Consider the following 21887-nt stretch of genomic DNA (forward strand, 5'->3'; position numbering starts at 1 on the left):
GCTAGGGAGTTTAATATGTACACATGCAGGTCTCAGCTATAATATGAGTCATAGTGGCAGACAAATGGGTCAGAGCACAGACACAAACAAAAGACCACCCTGGAGGAAATAAAGGTTATAACTTACTCATAGGCAGTGCAAAGCTTAAAACACTTGGTTACTAACAGACAAGTATTTGTATTAAATGCCTGTTTAGGTTGAAGGAGAAACTTCAAACAGTAAGTTTTAAATCTGTAAATAAAAACGTGATGAGCTGACAAGTTATATATTTCTACTCTTCAGAAGTAATACAGTAGCTTTGGGTGAGGAAACTCAAAATTGAAGTTATTATTCACTGGAAATCTCATTGTTGTGATTGTTTACATCATTAACGCCAAACCTGGCAAGAAGGATCTTTATTCAGCAATTTTTTTTTTTTAATTTGCGAGACTGAATGCACATCATCGAACAACATGAGGGTGAGCTAAGCTGGCTAAGCTATTACCTAACTGGAATTCATACATATAACGCCCCTGCACATTGGCCATTGCAGTTTTCCTGTTCTCATTTATCTTCCTCTTCTTCTCTCCTTCTGTTCTAGAAATGCATAACACACAAACACAGGGGTATTCCAGGGCTTGTGTCGACTGCCAGTTCACTGGAAACACAATCGCAGCTGACAGTTATGTGTGTCATGAGGACAACGGCACAGCGGGGCAGAGATGGCAAACACACAAATCTAGTCACCACATCAATGCACACACAAACAGAGATGTCTTCAATCCTAGATTTATTTGCACACATACAAAGACATTTAATTTGGAAAACTGAAATGTTTTGGATCCATTCACACCCACACAATGCTTACGGTCAAACAGAGGGATAAACCAGTAAATCCTCAGAACGTTGAAATGAACTGAGAGAGGTTATTAATATGAGACAGAAGGTTGGCATAATGCCCCAAATGCTATTTATAAAGGCCCAGTCCGGCCCTGAGTCTTTTGGATGGAGGGAAGTACTAAACAATGTGGGGGAAAACAGATAAAAATACATTTACATTCTTGGATTTTCAAGATGTACTTTTTATCAAGTATTTGTATATTTTATTATGTGGGAATCTAACCCACATCATTGGTGTTGTAGTGTAACCCTTTACAAATTGAGCTACAGGAATAAAATACAAAAGCAGTTTGAAGAACTTAATGACCTTGGCATCTACCATTTTTGCCCAGGCATGATGGCAACACTCCCCCAAAGTATGCAACAGACACCCTGGCCTGACCTCCCCTCCCCTCTCCTTTCCATGTGCCTGGCTCTTTTTATAGCAGACCAGATTCATTAATAGAGAAGGTTCCTCCCTGGAGAACAAAGCTCATTACAGAACTGCACATCCTTTGGGTGCTCTCTGGATGCTCGTTTGGGATCTTTCTCTGGCAGGTCGGCACCTTTTCCTGCTTTGGCAAGAATTACCCCACCTCAATCTCCGCTCTTTTCTAACTTAACTACTCCACAGAGATTGTAGGATAGAAAAACAACATTCTCTTAATGAGTTTTGCTAATGCAAGCCATTTGCTATGTCACCTCTACAAATACAATGCAACCTTTCCTTCATTATAACATCAAGATTTATCCAACTTTATCAACGCACTGAAAAACATTTGATGAGCTCATAGCTTTGTTTGCTTAATTATGGTTGATAAGACAAATAATACAATGTTCTTCTGCCAGATGTGAGTGCCAAAAGGTACCGCTGCTGTAAAAGGCCATTTGCACACAAAACATTTTTGCATTAAAAAAAAGATGCATACGTGGGCAATGGAAGGGGAAAAAATTTGAGACAGTTTTTAATAGCTGAAATAGTGCTGCATTCCATTTACCTTGAAAGTCGGATGTCAGAGCTGGGAATTATGTCAAACACAATCCAGTCGTATGGCCATTCATACATATTTTACTAGGTGGCTAATTCATAAGAATTCGTACCACCTCACTTGTACAAATTTGTACGTTTTGTGAAAAGTCTGACATTTTACAAGGTGGCAAATTTGTAGGAATTCATACAAAGGACCATGCCTAAACCTACCCTTCACAGAAATCATACAAGTGAGGTCATACGAATTAGCCAACTTGTAAAGTATATACTAATTAATTGCTTGTGAAATAGCATTGTCACACCAAACTGGACCGTGTTCCCATACAGAAGTAGGAAAACCAATATGGATGTGTCCATTTGTAAGTGTCATGTTAACACTGATGCAGGAAGTAGCATTCACAGTCTTTAATGTGTAAAACACGGGATAATCCACAATACAAGCTGGGCAAACACACATAGAAACAAGTACAGCCGACAGAGACAGACTGGGACTTTAATACAGGGGATGATTGGAGAAACACAGGTACATGGGATGACTAATCAAGCTAAACGAGGAGAGAAAGATGACCAAATAAGTAAAAAAAAAAAAGGACAGAAACAGCGGCAAAACACTACACAGAAAAGTCCAGGAATCTGACAGTAAACAATACCAATCAATTAAAAACACAGAAAAAGGAGTATTTTGCACGGATAACACTGTAGTATCATGACCACAAATAGAGGTTGGAAAGTATTGTGTGCAACATGGACAGAGGCAAGCAGAAATGCTAATAAACTATATATTACTACTGAGTTGCTCCTTTTGATGCACTGAACAGCCATATTGAATTCTGAAGGCATTTGTGGTTCCTCTGACATTCCGAGTTGGAACTCTAACTTGAAAGGATGTTCCAGTTTAAAGTTCCTACTTGCAAACTCAGCTAAAGTAATTTATATTTGTGTGTGTGTGTGTTATTTACTACAAACAGGGTACAAACCTGATTCCAAAAAATTTGGGACACTGTACAAATTGTGAATAAAAACAGAATGCAATTATGTGGAAGTTTCTAATTTCAATATTTTATTCAGAATACAACATAGATGACATATCAAATGTTTAAACTGAGAAAATGTCATGGCATCAACACATTTTAAAAAAGTTGGGAGAAGGTCATGTTTACCACTGTGTGGCATCCCCTCTTCTTTTTATAACAGTCTGCAAACGTCTGGGGACTGAGGAGACAAGTTGCTCATGTTCAGGAATAGGAATGTTGTCCCATCCAGTATGGTTTTCCGGTCTTGACCCTTACACACAGAAGTTTTTGCAGATTCTCTGAATCTTTGGATGATATTATGCACTGTAGATGATGATAACTTTAATATCTTTGCAATTTTTACTCTGAGAAACTCCTTACTGATATTGCTCCACTATTTTTCACGGCAGCATTGGGTGAATTGGTGATCCTCTGCCCATCTTGACTTCTGAGAGACACTGCCACTCTGAGAGACTCTTTTTATACCCAATCATGTTGCCAATTGACCTAATAAGTTGTAAATTTGTCCTCCAGCTGTTATATGTACATTTAACTTTTCCAGCCTCTTATTGCTTCCTGTCCCACCTTTTCTGGAATGTGTAGCTCTCAAGAAATCCAAAATGAGCCAATATTTGGCATGACCTTTCAAAATATCTCTGACTTTCTACAGTTGATATGTTATCTATATTCTTTTTTGAATAAAATATAAGTTTATGAGATTTGTAAAATTTTCCATTCATTTTTTACTCACAACTTTTACAGTGTCCCAACTTTTTTGGAATCGGGTTTGTAGTAAAATCATCCTACATACGTTAAAAAACATTATGTGCAAATTGAACCTTTATATCCTTTATATCTTTATATTTTTAACCTATATATTTAGACTTTAATATTGAATTGAGTAAGGCCACGTCAATGATTGAAAGTATAATGAAATTAATGGTTGAAATCAAACTTTGATGCTTGTTATCTCATAATTAGGTTTTGAGACATTAGCCTGAATTTCACAGAGAGGGCCACAAATGCAAATGTAATCTCAAAGAACAGCCGTACTGACATATTGATACATTTAAACTCATATCTATCACTCAGCACACAGGATTCATTTGTGGGGGCCTGTAACGTGTTGCTCTTTGAGCTGGTGTCAAATAATTAGCTGTGTAATTGGAGCAGGGTCACCACTGGCAGATACATATCTTGAACAAACAGCTACAACATTCATCTGACTGCTGCTATGTACGTTATGCAGTTGCTATTACCAGCATGTCATTCTGTTCCTTGTGTGTATAATATATTGTGCGGTGAGGGATTTCTATCATTATCACTGAACAATTATATTCTAAATATAACCATGGCGCACACACATGCACAGTGACCCTCAGGGCTATAAAGTGTTTTGCAGTGTATAGCAGAGCATAAGTATGTAGATAACCCAAATTCATCAGCGTCAGTGCAAAAAAAAAAAAAAAAAAAAAAAAATTTGTTATAGACACAGAGGACTGGGTGCCTTAAAAACTGTTTACCATATTAACATCACATTAGTATGCATTTGAATGCTGGTATTTGTATGTTATTTTTCCACTATGGAGTCTATTTTGACTGCCAGAAGAGATGCATTTGCTGACATCAGAATCAAAAACTGTGTGAATAAGAATGGGTCATCCAACATGACATCAGTTATCCATTATACTACATCAGCAGTGTAAGAAATCAGCAATGAGAATGACCAGATGACAGACGTCCATTTGCACAGACAGGACTCATGTGATCACAGCATCGAAGACAAGGTAAGACAATGTGATCAGATGCAATAAAATATTCCTGGTATGACTAAAGTGAGAGGAAGAACTGGTAAAGGCACAACCAGTATGTTCTGCACCTTGGCATGTCTCCACATCGCATAGTGAACTGAGACGGATCTTACAGCACTGGATGTGCTGCAGTGCATGTGTGTGTTGTAGTGCTGCATTGTGGGCGTGTTTGGAGAACTTTTGTTCTCTTCTTTTCTATAGCTCTCTTTTCTATAGCTTGAAAAGCTGAATCAGCAGAAGCTTCCAGCGTAATGCAAACCACTGACCCAATCTCTCTGTCTTTCTCTGGCTTTAAGAGAAACCAAGGAGTGTCATAAAAGGACCTACAACTAGAAACCATAACAGGAAATAAAACTACTCTTCAAGTAATTTCACACAGACTTTAAAATCTACTCCAGTGTTTGTAGTCTAGTTGGTTATTTAGCACACAAGCCTGTTTCAACCTAGTGCTTGGAATAATCTGTTCATCGAAGGCCTCTGGCGGAGCTACTGTAATAGTGCATGAAAGTAGCTTGAATCTGTGCTCACATGAAAGCTTCTGGGGGTAGCCGAGAGAAAGAGAGAGGGGTGGGGTTAGAAAGCTCGCCCTGTGCTGCAGGCGTGTGCTAAAAACAGGCCTGTTGTTCCATGCTTTCAGGATCAATATAAGAACAGAGCGAGCTATGAAGAACCGTAGATTAAAAGGCGTATATCCCACTGATGGGCCCATCACTCATTCTTGAGGGAGCTAAGTATTGATTTGGATGAAAATATAATTGTTTTTGTGGGCGAGGCCGCGTGTTTGTGTGTGAGCTCTGCAACTTTTTGGAAAAAGTCATAGCCTGCAAGTATAAAATGTTTTGTGATTTTAACAAAAAAAAAAAAAAAAAATCAAAATAAATACGGGCCTTACCTGACACATGTTTACAAAACTACCATTTACTTTACCTAAGACAGATGAAAATGATGAGCCACACTATAACTGATATAAAGCATGTAGGTTTTTCAACAGTGGCTTTTTAGTGAGTATTTTTGTAGTTTATCATTACATCAGTACCGCTGCAGACAATTCTGTGTGTGAACTATATGAACGAATCAAACTAAAACACAATTTGATTAATTCATTTAATGCTTAAATGCACGAACTACTGGATTCTGGTTGGCTATCAATGTTTTTATCGTTCATTATAATTGTTAAAATGTTCCTCTGTGTTGGTATTGTATCTTATTCTCACATAATTAGAATGATTAAAACTTTATTATTGATCTTTCTTGGAGTAAATGGGCCCTAAAACAACCAACAACACCAAACATACAATCAAACTATTTTTAACAGCTTATGCACAGTTTTCTGAAGCTATATAGTATGTCATTGTTCATAATTTTTCCCACATTTATGTCTAAACTTAAAATTAAGAATGACAGATTGTTGCTGTTATTTAGCAGTACTGCATGATAGTTTACTGATGGTTTGAAATCCTTATTTGAGTATTTATGTATTACTTTTTGAAACAAATCTTCACTTTAGTTAGTTTGCTCCTGACTGAGTTTGTTATAGGGTGAATGTTGCCATCCTTTTGAGTCTATAATGTTATCTTTCTTAAACATGTGCCAGTTAACTCTAACCCTAACCATTAATCCAGAGCTTGGGCTGACAGTGCTCCAGGCTGGCTTTCTGATAAACACTTGCGCTTTTGGCTTTTCTTTAGTGTGATTCTCAATGGGACTAGAGATTTGCCATTACAAGACTGACCCAAATTGCTCAGATCCTATTATAAGTTAGCCTGAGGCTGCTCATGTTTGAATGAGAGAGGCGTCACGGGCAGAACTTAAACCCAGCTCACTGGGAAAAACATGGTGTGTTCAAAGGTAATATGGTCATTTATGCAGAAAAAAATAAACAATGTTTTTTTTAATATATAAGAGCGATGTAAGAAACTCTTTAGTTCGAGAACCTCCGGCAACATTTGTGCTGGTTGAAAACTCTCATATAGCTGAGAATCAAAGAATTTTATAAAAGATTCAGGGAGAAAATGTGTGTATAGTGAGTATTTATTCTGTATATGCAGGTATCAAAGTCAAATGAATATCTATAGCAAACGTATTGGTCAAAATTTAAAGCATCGCACAATTTCAGGATCAAAATCTGAAACCACTCTGATCATATTCACACACATTCAAATCAATTTAATAAATTGCACACACTACAGACTGATCACCTTCATGAAGCAGTTATTCATATAAAAGGAGCCCGAACCAAGTATTGAGTGTTGAATATACATTTTTTTAAGATTTTTAATTTTCTTAAGCTCATAATCATCAGAATTAAAACAAAAAACTCTTGAAATATTTCAGTTTGTGTGCAATGAATCCAGGATATAAGAAAGTTAGCTTTTTTAATTAAATTACAAAAAAAAAAAGACCTTTTCCATGATATTCTATTTTTTTTTTAAATGCAACTGTATATACATCTATATATAGGAAATAAAGTAGCTTTTTAAAATGAATAATATTTCACTATATATTTGTTAATCAATTAATTCAAAGGTAAGCATACAAAGCTTTTTTTAAAACATTAAAAGTCTTTCTTTCTTTTTTTTATTAAATGTTTTATTTTCTGGATATGCCAATGTTGCATTAGAGAATATTGGGTAACACTTTAGAACAAGTTTCCATTAGTAAATGGAAATTAAATACTTTAGTTAACATGGTCAAAGCAAGACCAATCCTTCTACAGCATTTATTAATATAAGTTAATGTTAATTTCAACATTTACTAATGCATTATTCAAATCAAAAATTGTGTTAGTTAACATTAATTAATGCACTGTGAATTAGTGTACGAACAATGAATAACTGTATTATTAACAAAGATTAATAAATACAGTAAAAACTTTATTGTTCATTGTTTGTTCATGTTAATACATTAACATTAACTAATGGAACCTTATTCTAAAGTGTTACCGAATATTTCATTTCTAGTGTAACTAAGCTATAACTTTCTCACAACAGTAAACACTCTGGGTTTGATCTCATTACATTCAAGTAATAATTATCTAGACCAGACGAGATCAACCGGATCACAGGCAGCCTATGTTTTCCATTAAACCTCATGATACAGTAAGTGCAAATAATGGGATATGTTTACAGCATTACATTGTTACGTGCTTTTAATATCAATATTGTGCTAAAATTTGTCAGAATACATAATGACAAGCATTTAAAGTGTTAAAGGCAATTACAGAACATTATTACACACTTGTAGTACGATTTATAAGTTACTAACCAAACGTTTGCTAACATAAAACTTTGAATTGCATCTACCCTTAAGATGTTCAAAGACGTTAAAAGAACAGGTTATAAAGCTGCTTTGATCTTCCCTTCTTTATCCATGCCAGCCAATATAAATGTGTGCTGGTATCCATGGAGAGCTCGTCATTGTCACTGGTCACTGCTCATTATTTTGTCAAGAGCCCTAGTTACCCTTAGTAACCATCTGGGTGACAGAGGAGTCTGAATAACAAACCAAAGAAGAAGACATTGTGTGCATCTCATTGTGAGGAACTACAGCCCCGGGGGCATTTAGCTAAAACTAAAGATCACTTTGGATTATTTGCTGTTTTTTTGTCTGTATTTCATTACATATATGGTCAAAGTGTTAACTTTTTTCACTTTAGCACTGGAAGATGGATCCTGTTTCTTAGTTTCTTACTTTTCAAGCTGGACTGACTTTAAAGTAAGTTCCTTTCATGATGTCTTTTTTTGCCGTTATGAACTACTAATGCTACAAACCTTAACATAATTTTATGGAAAAAAAGAAAATAATATTTTAGTTTAATGAGAGCACTTCAGCGACCGCTGCTGTTTCTCAGCTGTGCGCACAAAAGGCTTTCTCACCGGAGACTGTGATTCAAGCTCTTGATGTGTGTGTGGGGGGAAAGCAATTTTGCCATTGTTATGCTTTTGTAGTAATGGACTCGACCTTTAAATGATTTAACTGAAGATGAGGAATTTATTTCAGATGGTGGTAATGATCGCTAATTAAAGCAGGTATATTAAAATGATTTTCCAGTCCTTGCTGGAATCCATTTCTGATTGAGACTAATTGCTCTTCATGGCCTCTTCAAACATAATACAACATGCTGCTGCTATCTGAGCCGATGAGTAATATGCACTGCTGAAAAAACTAACAAAAAACTAACAAACACAATCATGTTTCATAATTGTTCATAATTTATTATTATAAATGTCTTTTTTTTCTTTTTTTTTCAGGCTTTAAGGTTCTTGATGGTTAATATTTGATAGTTGTGAATGAGTTAAAGTTAACTAAATCAGAATTGACTTTTTGCTTGGTCTTATTGTAAATGTTTCCAAAAAATTAAATTAAATTAAATTAAATTAAATTAAATTAAATTAAATTAAATTAAATTAAATTAAATTAAATTAAATTAAATTAAATTAAATTAAATTAAATGTTAATCAAATTAAATTAAATTGTAATCTCAATTCTCGATAAATTTGAGCTACATCATTCTTTTTTCTTTTTAAATATCCTGTTTTAGTCAGAAATGCATTGAAATGCAGGAGTAAAATGGATTGTGATGGCTGTTGATTTTAATACAAGTCACTGGCCATGTGAACACAGATCTGAACTATTTCTACTAGATTAGAAACACAAAGATTTGCTCTGAGAGCTTCGACTTAATCATTAATAGAGATTTCATATGTAATGTGCAAAGGCATGAGTAAGCTGGTCTAAGGTAAAGATTACCACAGAGACCTGGTATGAGCCAGTGATAAGATGAAGGAGGAATATTTTACTGACACAAACATATTAAGATCAGTACTTTGGTTGAAGAGAGTTCAAGGGAAGTTTTTAAAAAAATCTAAAAGTTGATATAGAGTTGTTCATTAGCAAGCAAGCAAACAAAAATTGTTTATTACTTATGACATTTCACTTTACATGCACAATTAAACCTGTGGAAGCTAGTTTCCACCACAGGATTAAAATAAATAAATATTTTCATTTATTTATTTATTTATTTTTTACTCACAATTTTTCTTCTTGAGTTTATACCTCACAATGTTGTCGCAATTCTGAGAAGAGAAGTCTAAATTGTGAGATAAAAAAATCACAATTTCCTTTTTGTGTCCTCTATATATATATATATATATATATATATGTATATATATATATATATATATATATATATATATATATATATATATATATATATATATAATATGGCAGAATCAGAATTCAAATATCAGAACTGTGGGATATAAATTCAGAATTGTGAGGATAAAAACAATTAAGAATTCAGAGTTTATATCTCACAGTTATTCTAGAAATACTCTATAATACAATCAATTTTTGTATAATTCTATAATAAAGTTTCTATCTTTATAGAAGGACAAAAAGTTGCAATGGCCTTGTTTTGTTTTGTCTTTCACACGGTAGAAACAGGCTTCCATAGTAACCAGTTTAGCAAGTCACCTTACTAATGGATATACTCTTTTTTTTAAAGCAAATTACAGTAGAATTCAGTCTTGCAAGTACTTCAATAATATTATCAGATAGCAATATCCCCCTGTCCTTAGAGATAAACTGATCTAAACTAATCTTTTCTGTGACTATATAAACATAAATAGGACAGTAAAAAATGCTATACTTATTTCTAGATGGGTATGCACAGTATCACCAACTCTGATCAGTTACACCAAGGCCAACAGCATGTGATTAAAGACCAGACGTTGATAGTTTATTTGTAATCTATAACAAGCTAATAGGGCAGAAGGAACAGAGAGATCTAAGGATTTATCTGCAGTGCTTCTATTTTGCTTTATTCAAGCCCATAACTCATTCACAATGACCCAAACAGACTGAAAGCCGCTTCCTCACGTTTGACTGATGAACGCTGTGAAGGACGTGCTTCATCAAAGCTTGTATCTCTTATCCTGCTGTGGGCCCTGGCTCTCTCTCTTTAATCCTTAAATTGGAAAGGACTATTGCCTAAAAACATTTTTAATATGTTACATGTGTCTTTAAAAACTTGTGAAATTACTGGGTGTTTAAGTCATCTACGTCTGACGTTCTCCTGAAGACCAAATTGTATTCATTTTCTAATCTGCAGAAGCCTGTCATTTGTTGTCACTGGTAGTGTTGTATGTATGTATTTATTTATGTTTTATTTATGTGTTATGTATTTATTTGTTTATTTATTTTACACTATAGTATTATAGTATTTATTCATATTTTCAGTAGTTTTTATTTTAGTTTAATTTTAGTTTGAGTAATTTTGTTGCTTTTTAAAAAACTGTTAATAGTTTTGTTTTTATATATTTTTTATTTACCATTTAGATTTTTTTTTAGCAAATATCTATATTTTATCTAATTTCAGCCTTATTTAAATTAATAATGATCATGATAAAACAATTCTTTAGTTAACAGTTACAACAGAAAACTGATTAATAATTATGTATCTTATAAATAGGGCCATTTAATTTAATTTAATTTAATTTAATTTAATTTAATTTAATTTAATTTAATTTAATTTAATTTAATTTTATTTAATTTTATTTAATTTAATTTACAGGTTTCCCAACTATTCAGCATTACGGATCTCTTTAGCTGACCCACTTGTCAAAAAGCAAATCATGCAGTGCAGCACATCTCCTACACATAGAGTTGATGAGGTTGTTGATTGTGGTCTGTGGGATGTTGGTCCACTCCTCTTTTTGCCAGATATTGGCAGGAACTTGAACACGCTGTCGTATAAGCCGATCCAGAGCATCCCAAACATGCTCAGTGGGTGACATGTCTGGTGAGTATGCTGGCCATGCAAGCACTGGGATGTTTTCAGCGTCCAGGAATTGTGTTCAGATCCTTGCAATTATCATGCTGCAACATGAGGTGAGGTTTGTGGATGAATGACACAACAAAGGGCCTCAGGATCTCGTCAAGGTATCTCTGTGCATTCAAAATGCCATCAAGAAAATGCACCTGTGTTCATTTTCCATAACATACGCCTGCCCATACCATAACCCCACCACCACCATGGGCCACTCGATCCACAGTGTAGACATCAGTAAACCACTCACCCACACGATGCCATACACACTGTCTGCCATCTGCCCTGTACAGTGAAAACCGGGATTCATCCGTGAAGAGAACACCTCTCCAGAGTGCCAGATGCCATCAAATGTGAGCATTTGCCCGCTCAAGTCGGTTACGATGACAAACTGCAGTCAGGTCGAGACCCCGATGAGGACGAAGAGCATGCAGATGATCTTCTCTGAAACACTTTCTGACAGTTTGAGCACATAGAAAAAGTCTTGGGGGCAAAAACAAAAGTAATTTGAAAGAAATTTTTGTAAATAATGAATCTGTCACTGATGTTTTGGTAATGGGACATTTCACTAATTGTTAATGCACTTTCTGTAGGTTACAGTTAATCATTGAAGCAATCACTCGACCCATTCTTTCAAAACACTGAATCATTCAGAACTGAATTAAGGGGGCTTCTCTAGCTGTGTTTCCATTACAGATTTTTGCAAACATTTTATGTTCATAAAAAAACTATTAAGAAGTGAATGCATTTCCATTAACCAATGTTATGCAAATAAAATAATTTTTTCTCCTCTAGCAATATCATGGCGACAGATGTTGATAGGTTTATGTATATCGCAGCCACTGCACTAGTCGTTATTTTTACTTTCAAGAAGAAATTAAAACATGCCTCTACATTTGTGCTGTTGGTCTGATTTTGAGTGTGTTTTGTTATGGTATAGCTTTATCTTTTTTGTGTTATTTCTGATCATCAGGCATGCGTCGTGGAGACTGGTTGCCTTGGCCTGGTGAGGCTCAGAGACGAGACGAAAGGAGATCCGAAGCCAGATTGGCCGAGGGTCTGCAGAGACTCGACCAGGCTAAACATTACCACCTCAACACACTGGCCAGAGAACAGCGCAGACTTCACAGAGACCTCATCTCCATCAAAACAGGTGCGTCAGGGAATACATCTCTCTAAAAGAAGCTGGAGCGTTTAATAAATTAACCATAGCTCTTTATTGTCAGGTAATCCCTGGAAAAGAGGACTCCAAAGTTTAGGGCTACGACCCTCCAACCATGATGTTGTTCGCCCTGCTGCATCTTACAAGAGGACCCTGTTACCCATCATCCCCATGGCAGGAAAGGAGATAGACAGTCACAGGTGAGACCAAGGTTTTTTTTTTTTTTTTTTTTTTTTTGCATATAAAGTTTGTTTGTCTCCTCTCACTATCTTCATATTCACAAGCAAAAATGCAAATGAGCATAAACAATTGAATATACAATACTGACTGATACCAAGAAATGAAAGAATCTGCAAGTGTTTGGCAAAAAAACTAAATAGTGCAGATTTTTGTGCATCTGATATTTAAATCTTAAATACTTTCAGGTATTTTTATCCAATAAACATTCATAGCTGGATGCAACAACTCTATATGCTTCAGTTAGTGAAGCCTCTGATAAATCTGATGGATATCAAAGAAAGTGTGATGTGTCGAGATGAAGCTAATCTCTTTAGTGCCTTGTTACGTATCATGACTATCCAGCTCGCTGTCCCCTGTATCCCAGATACAGCCGTGGCATGTACCCCACTCTGCAGTTAGGCTGGGGTTGGCATGGATTTCAACAAGGAATGAGAGAATTTATTCCACTTGATACTTGACACAGCACAACTTCAAACAGATCGTAGAAAACGAATCCGTTGCAATTGGGATCTTTGCTTCAGGGTATGATTCTAAAAAGGAAGCTAGACTCCTCCCACCCATTCTATAAATGTTTGATATTGTGTCTTAGACCCACTTTGCATTCAAAAAGTCATGTGTAGGATAGAGCAATGGAAACAGGGAATGTGTTTACAGTTAAAGGGTCCCAAAACAAAATGTCCCTACTGTCTCTGAAATGCAGTATGTGTTCTTGGAAAATCACACATCTTTGCTGTAAATGGCGAAAGTGTATTTGCTGTGAGTTTCCTACAGTATTTATTGATGTTTAAGTTAAATCTGAAAATAAAACTATTCATTGTTAGTTCATGTTAGCTCAGTTCCATTAAATAAAATGAACAGATGCAACTTTTGATTTTAATTACTGTATGTATTAGGAAATGTTTAAATTAACATGAACTAAGCTCAATAAAAGCTTTAGAACCATTTTAAATAGTTAATGGTAATTAATGTAGTTACATAATGTTAATGAATGGAACATGATAAATTACCTTTGTGAGCAAAAATATATTGCAAGTTAGTATTTTGTAAGGCTATGTGTTTGGCTGTACACAATGTGCACAGAGTTCACATCAGAAATGAAGTATACTTCGGGCTTAAAGGAATAGTTAACCCCCCAAAAATTACATTTTGCTGGAAATTTACCTCCTCTTGCTGTCCAAGATGTTGATGAGTTTGTTTCTTCCTCAGCACAGATTTGGAAAATGTTGCTTTACATCCATTGCCCACCAGTAAATCCTCAGCAGTGAATGGGTGCCGTCAGAATGAGAGTCCAATCAGCTGATAAAAATATTCAATATTAAATAGTTCCTGTGGTTCAGTGGTAACACATTGCATTAGCAGTGTAAAAGGTTGTGGGTTTGATTCCTAAGGAACACATTTTAGGTTAAAAAAAAATGTATAGCCTGAATGCTAAGTCATTTTGGATAAAAGCGTCTGCTAAATGTAAATGTATTATGGATAGATAGATATTTTAGGTGTAAGCAATGGTTTGAAGTTAAAAACATATATATTATAGATTTGTTTCTAATAAACATGCAGCTTTTTACTTTACAATTCATTAATTAATGGACTGGAGTGCTGTGGATTACTTTTGGATTGGAATATTTTTATCAGCTGTTTGATTCTCATTTTGACGGCACCCATTCACTGTAGAAGATCCATTGGTGAACAAGCAATGCTAAATTTCACCAAATCTGTTCTAATGAAGAAACAAACTAATCTACACCTTGGATGGCCTCAGGGTAGGTAAAACTTTAGCAAATTTTAATTTCGGGGGAACAGTTCCTTTAAGAGAAAGTATGGGAGAAAATTGACTTAAATGGCCACTTTCCACATTTGATCCAATTTGCTAATATGTCTGTAATCTTCTTAAATTACCATTTAAATTGTTATTAAATTACTGGAAACCTCATGTGAGCTACAGAATTAAAACAAACAAACAGACAGACAGCATTTAGTCTGCAGGGCAAGTTAAAAGAAAAAGTCCTATTCTGTATTAAGGAATGAATGTATTCACTCAAACACATATTCAGTTATTTGGGTCTGCACAGGCATATTTGTTTGGATTGTGTGAGAGGATCAAATGTTTTAGCATAACAAGATGATGGCAAGCTTGCATATATGTGCTATATGAATGTGAATGTGGGTTTGAGGGTCCCTGGGAATGAAAGCTGAATCAGATTGTGCTTTGCATGTGTGTGTGTGGTCGGTGTATGTATGTGCATGAATGCTTTCTGATTCGAGTCTGTGTGCAGGGACGGGCATCTGTGGTTGAGGGGATTTCCTCAGTTAACCGCACCAGTGAATCTAATGATGGGATAACCACATACACACACAAAGCCATCCATCCTCAAACACATACAAATGACTTAGTAAAAGATTTATTAGGTTTTATCCCTCTACATTGATATGCTCATCTATTAATATATTTACACTGACAATGAATGAGAATGAGACAATGAATGAGAGTGAAGGAGGAGGGCACTAAAAGATTTAAGAAGCAATGTATCAGTGATCCAAAGAAGTTGGTGAAAGGCCGTGGTCATCTAACAGTTAAAGATCTGGGCTGCTAATGAGACAGCGAGAGAAATCGCTCTCCTGTTTATGCCCTTGAGCAAGACTCATCTCAGGTTGTTCCACTGGAACTGTCCATTCAATAAGGGAACTCAAGATTGCCTTAGATGACAAGCATCTGCTAAATAGAAAGGAAGACACAAGAGAGACGGAAATAGACATTGTTTTGACCGTCTCCTTCTCCCACAGTGCACCGTCTGCACTTCCTGTAACATCCACTGCAGCCTCCTTCTGTCTGTCTGCTCTGTCTCTCTGTGGACCTGAAGGAGGTTGGTGGTTCTTCGTCTTTATGCTTGTTAGGCAGACAGCCTGTGGGCAACAAACTAGTGCCTGCTTCACTTTACTTCCCCTTATTTCCTGTTTTCCTTCTCTCTTTCTTTCCTTTCTGGCTCACTCTCTGACAGAGACACTCTGTCTTGTTTCCTCTTCTCTCCCATCTCTTCCTTCATTCTGTGATATTGGATGTTTTTAGCTGCCCAGTCCATGTAACACCGGACCAGATTTATGTTTCCACACATATTTTTTTTAACGTATTTTATTGTTTGGATATATGAACATAATAAGGGTCAAGGTTACAGACTGATATCTATCACAATGCAGCATCAAGTGGGCGGAAATATAATCTTTAAACTAAAAAAAAAATTGTAAATGATTTTCAAGAAATGTTTCAACTGCAAAAATGTCCTTTAAAAGGTAATAACATTTTCATTGCATATGAAAAACATTTGAGTTTACAGATGTTAATCATTATTTTCAAAGTATTTCTTTACAAACATCATGAATTTATTAATAATTATCAATCCGTTTTTGGGGAGTTGCACCACATGACACTCTGAACAAACCTTGTCTCATCATAAAAATGTCAAATTATCCACTTATTGACCTGTTGGTTGTATCATAGCATTTTTTTCCCCAAATAGTTTTGCATATACAGTATATTGTATATATATATATATATATATATATATATATATATATATATATACACACTGTATATATAAGTGAAGTGTTTTTAAATAAAGTGTAAATATATTATTTATGTAATAATAAGTGCCAAAAACCTTTTCAATAATTATATTATTTTAATAAATAGTTTAACAAATGCATTGCTCATTAATTAGTTAAGGTTAATTAAAGCATTTACTATCATTGAGACCTGTTTTTATACAGTCTATGACTGAGACGGATGCATTGAACAAATGATTAAATGCGGACAAAAAAAGAGCATCGTCGTGTCACCAATAGCGGTGCCTCATTTAACCTTTGGGATTACACTCTTCTCAGCTCATTTTCTTTTCCATCATACCACCCTTTGCCAAGCTGCAACAAATTTACAGTCTCTCTCTGAGCGTTTGCAACTGCTGTCTAGTGTGGCAGGTTGAAGAGATGAGGAGGGGTGTAAGATTTACTGTTTACCTCAGCACTGTCCTGACATGACCTAGTCCATCCAATCAGTGCTCGCTGGACACAGACAGCAAACTGACGCAAAACTGCCATGAAGCCAACGTGCCTGTCTGAACTTTCTCATCTGATCAAAACATCTAACCTCATGCTGTGTCAGTCATACTGTCACAGGAAACTAAAGTGAACCTGAGTTCCTGATAGTAATGCATTCATCCATCTTTAAGATATGTAATGGTTTGTTAGCTGTACATTAGGACTTGTCTTAATGTTCTTCCAATTGAATGTTGGATAAACAAAAGCTGCTAAAAGAATGACGGTAGAAGTGAAAGACGATCCTGACATTGAAAATGTCCTGAGAATAACTGTGGTGACATTATCGACACTGTTTTCTGTGCCAAAACCTAGAGAACTGCCAGGTTGTCCCATACCTACAAAGCTAGGTGTCTTCTGTGGCATCATTCTGACTGAAAGTTAATAAGCAGACCCAGACAGAATGTGCTAGCTGGTTTTTGCACAGATTTTGATACATTTGCTGAGCTGAGAGTATTAAACTCTTAATGGTAGTTATGAAAGTCCATTTCAAGGAAAGTTGGTTCACTCTGTAGCCATATTTGCAATGTGGAAGCAATTCGGGACATCCAAGAACAATTTCTGTCAACTTAGTAGTAAAACAGATATTTTTTAAACTTGTAAAACTCACCTAAAGGCTGTGTGTACATTTGTCATTGACATGCGACCTGTATCCAGATGTTTTCCACAATCATACACATTGAAAAGACAAGTGATGAGAATGTCATCCGATCAGCATGTCAGAAAAAAGACAGATCTGGGGTGCGCTTCCCAAAAGCAACTATGGTCACAAGTTTCATCATTACCAATAGAGTTCAATGTAACTTATCATCATAGTTAGCTTTTGGGAAATGCCCCCCTGATCGGTTATCCAGATAGAGAAGTCAGTTGATGTTGCTAAGTGTAAATCCTGTCAAAAACGGCCTTAACATTTGTGAAAACCAAGGAGTCAAGGGTTAGCTTGTTAGCATGGCCCAGTTAGCCTCTTATAAGGGAAAAAAGCAAATTTCTGATTTTAAAGACAAAAGTTGAGCAATGAAGACTGCAAAATAAACCGAGTATGTCATTGTAAAGCCAATTAGCATTGTCAGGATGTCATTTTATGCATGCTGCTGCTGACTTTAACATTTTACGTAATTATTTCTCTCTATCACTCCTCAATCTCTCCAGGTCCTCTTCACTGCAGGCTCGTGTTCAGGAGTTTATGAGCAATGGGGAGAAAAGGGCAGAGCACTCCTTTGAGACGCTCTGTCTGCCAGACCTAAAACAGCAGCTTGTCACCTCTCTCACCGCTACGAGCACAGATACAGAAAGAGAGGAGAGCAAGGAGAGAGAGATGGATGGAGAACAGGACAGAAACAGAGGGGCCCACGTGGACATAGTTAGGGACAGAGAAAAAGACAGCCAGAAAGACAGGGAATGGATGCTGTTAAGGGAACGAGAGAAAGTTAATGAAAGTGGAGCTGAGGTACATGGGAATAGGTGTCCGTCCTCTCCTGTCACATTCCCCTCTGAGATGCTGGCTCCGGATGGACATTTAAGAACAGTTCACACGTTACCAAACTTTGCCCAGGCACTGGCCGCGGCCCGAAAAGCAAGATACATCAGATACCGAGGACAACCGCTGTGTGAGCGAGAACTCACCATACGAGAGATATTTGCCCGAGATTCAAGAGCTCCTGCTCATTGAGACACTAAAACAGTGGTTCTTGACTGGTTGTAATTACCATGTTTTAATTACCGTAATTACTTGATGACAGCCTGTCCTGGATGTTCTACTAGAAGCTTCACATAGTTAGTTCACCAAAAAATGAATATTCTGTCATTAATTATCGTTCCAAACCTGTAAGACCTTCATTCATCTTTGGAACACCAAATTAAAACATTCTGGATGAAATCCGAGAGCTTTCTGACCCTCCATAAACAGCAACACAACTACCATGTTCAAGGCCTAAAGACATCATTAAAATTGTCCAAGTGACATCAGTGGTTTAATCGTTCTTTTAGGAAGCTACAAGAATACTTCGAGAATAATTTGTGAAATGTCTTCTTCTGTGTCAGTCTTCGAAACGTGTTCACGAGAGTACTATGACGCATGCATGTTCATTTGTCTGATGTCACATGAACTATTTTAACAATGTCTTTATTAACTTTCTGGACATGTCAGATGTGTCGCTGTCCATGGGAGGTTTAGAAAGCTCTCGGATTTCATCAAAAATATCTTCATTTGTGTTTCTAAGATGAACGTTTTTTATTTTAGGGTAAACTATCCCTTTAATGCCCAAAGTAGACCTCAGTTGTGATGCAAATATTTACTGTATGCATATAGCTGAATGTGTAGCCTTTGAAGGTATATTTGATGACATGTAAAAATACAGGAGCTCAGCATATGCTAACTAGCAAATTTAAGCTTTGTCCAGTGTCTAAATTGACTTTAATGTAATTTTTTCTTACTTTGCAATATGTTTTCTTGAATGAGACAGCCTTATGTGGCCGACAAAAATGTGACCCTGAAGGCCGCAACCTTCGAAATAAGACTTTAGAAAATCTGTCAGTAAGCGTGTACTATGGTATGCACATTATCTACACAGTATGCATAAAGTTGAAGTATACTTTGGGCTATTATATATTAGACATTACTTATCCAAGTCTGTGCTAACTATATTTTGTCCTTACAGTAAATAATTAGTCATTTCAACATAGTGTGAATGCACCTTTCATTATTTGCTTTTGAGAACCTCTGAGCTAAAACACACAAACCAAAACACATGCTCACAAACAGTTCCTTGATCTTTCCTCTACTGAAGCTCACACACATACATACATTTAGAATATCCATTTAAATGTTAGGATATGTTAATAATTGTAACATGATTAATTACAAAGACAAATCTGTATAAGCACCTTGTAATGTTTGTTTATGACTGATATCTAAAAGAAACAAACCATTTAATGATGGTTTAACACTCTTTTTATCAGCAGCAATAAAACCAATAATAATAATAAATACAATCAAAAAAGCTGCTTTGGTTTGCATTTCATCAGAAGTGTGCATCTTCTGTCATATACTTCTCTGTGTAATGTCATAATCATTGTAGGCATATTTTCATTTCATGAGTAGTGCTCTGCTGTAGTTGGTTCATTCCTGTTATGCGGTAACATTTTGACTTCATAAGTGTTGGGAAAAAAAGTTAGAGGATTTTTATGTTTTTTGCATTCTACCAAAATAGTGACATGTTTAACTATTAGGATTGGATATTGGTCAAGCTTGGGGACTCAGAAAATAATAATTATGGGTAGATTGTTCAGACACTGGCCATGAAAATACTCATATAGATAGTTGTCACAACAAGTTAATAATGTAAATATTAAACAATAATGAGTTTTTTCTCGGATAGTATATGTCCCTTATGCCATATTATTATTTTTATTTTAAAAACAATAACAAAACAATTATTGATGAATAGAAATATGTCTTAATTATTAAGAACAGTTACTTTTTGTAGCAATTTTTGCCAATAGGGTTGTAAATAATACAAACAAATTGTTTAAAATCATATATATGCTGTTAGTGCTCCTCACCTAACAAAATAAGACAAAAGTATGCCAAATATTTAACGTTGCTATGACATTATTATTTAAAATGTCTTGTCTAACAGGGTCGAAAGGAGCATAACAGGGTAGAACACCGGTGTTAAACAGGTTCGTTAATAGTGAGTAGTCTTTTTCTTTTCACCTCCAAGATCAAGTTCTGTACCAGTGACCTGGGAACTTAAGGGATTCTTGCAAAGTATCTTGCACATTCCACCCTGTTAGGTTTATAGACCTAACATGGTGGAAATGTTTTAGCTAAGTTAGCCATAGTTCATTGAGTGATCAACATTTAGCTAGCTAACCTTCAACAGATTGTCAGAACTTTTATAACTATGTCAGATTTATTTTTATTTGTCCTATCAATTTTTTTGATAGGACAAACATTCTCAATAATGTAGCCTAACAGGGTGGAACTTTAACTTTAAGTGTTAAAGAGCTGGATTCTAATGCTAAACATGGCCAAAGTTTTAAAAAATTATTTAGAAGAATGACAGAGAATTTATGTGCCGAAAATCTTCCTTCCGGGTTGGTACAAGTTTCGGCTGTTTTTTTTCGATCATGGATCTAATTACGTAGACGAGAGTGGAACTCCTTATATGAGCATTTCTCCCGGAAAGGCGCCCCCCACGCACACACATTGACCAGAGGAGAGCAAGACCACGCACATCAACATGCTTCAAAATCATCGGCAGCGCTGCACAGGATTTGTTCGAGAATGCCTCCAAATAAGTGCGTTTTTGGATGTGAGGGAAAGTTTACCGTGTTCAGCTTCCCAAAGAACCCAGCGTTACATGAACAGTGGATGCAGTTTGTTTTTCCGAGGCAGCAACGGAGTGTATCAAGTGCCTTTGTGTGTTCTGGTCATTTGAGTGACCAATGTTTTATAAACAAGGCCCAAGTCGTCACTGGATATGCACATCGTTGGCTATTAAAACATGTAGCTATGCCAGTGATAAAAGACCCCATTCATACAATTGCATCAGATTTCTGTCTTTTGTTGGAAATCAGCACATAAGTGAATATATGTTAATGGAAATAACATGAAACATCAGTATTATAGCTCCGCTCACGGCACGCCTCCAGGAGCTCGGCTTTTCCCAGAAAGAATCGGAAAGCTGTATTTTTCTTTTATAAATATGATAAAACTAAAGACTTTTTGGATATATGAAGGATGCAGTACTACTCTAGGTACTCAAGATTAACATGAGATTAGGTGAAACTGTGTATGTTATGTCGCCTTTAAGGGTGGGACAAGCAGGATAACATTTCAAAAACCAAAAAACAGTTAAGAGTGAGAATTGAAGTTACCTCAGTTTGTACAGAT

At 35.8% G+C, this 21887-nt stretch overlaps 1 protein-coding gene across 1 annotated transcript; it reads left to right on the forward strand.

The window, feature by feature from the left end:
* Nucleotides 1-8190: 8190 nt before the first annotated feature.
* On the forward strand, nt 8191-19971 carry LOC127984433 (uncharacterized). The gene is made up of 4 exons (XM_052587070.1): nt 8191-8387; nt 12476-12655; nt 12729-12864; nt 18140-19971. Exons 2-4 carry the CDS (start codon nt 12478-12480, stop codon nt 18657-18659), a joined length of 834 nt encoding a protein of 277 aa, XP_052443030.1. The 5' UTR covers nt 8191-8387; nt 12476-12477; the 3' UTR covers nt 18660-19971.
* The last annotated feature ends 1916 nt before the right edge of the window (nt 19972-21887 follow it).

The sequence above is a fragment of the Carassius gibelio genome, chromosome B20, assembly GCF_023724105.1.
Source record: "Carassius gibelio isolate Cgi1373 ecotype wild population from Czech Republic chromosome B20, carGib1.2-hapl.c, whole genome shotgun sequence".
In the NCBI taxonomy this organism is placed as follows: domain Eukaryota; kingdom Metazoa; phylum Chordata; class Actinopteri; order Cypriniformes; family Cyprinidae; genus Carassius; species Carassius gibelio.

What these genes read in the sequence shown, in the direction of transcription:
- LOC127984433 (XM_052587070.1), top strand. Translation starts at nt 12,478, where the DNA reads ATGCGTCGTGGAGACTGGTTGCCTTGGCCTGGTGAGGCTCAGAGACGA. An exon ending in CCTCATCTCCATCAAAACAG is followed by an intron (nt 12,656 to 12,728) that starts GTGCGTCAGGGA and finishes CTTTATTGTCAG; the next exon opens with GTAATCCCTGGAAAAGAGGA. An exon ending in AAGGAGATAGACAGTCACAG is followed by an intron (nt 12,865 to 18,139) that starts GTGAGACCAAGG and finishes CAATCTCTCCAG; the next exon opens with GTCCTCTTCACTGCAGGCTC.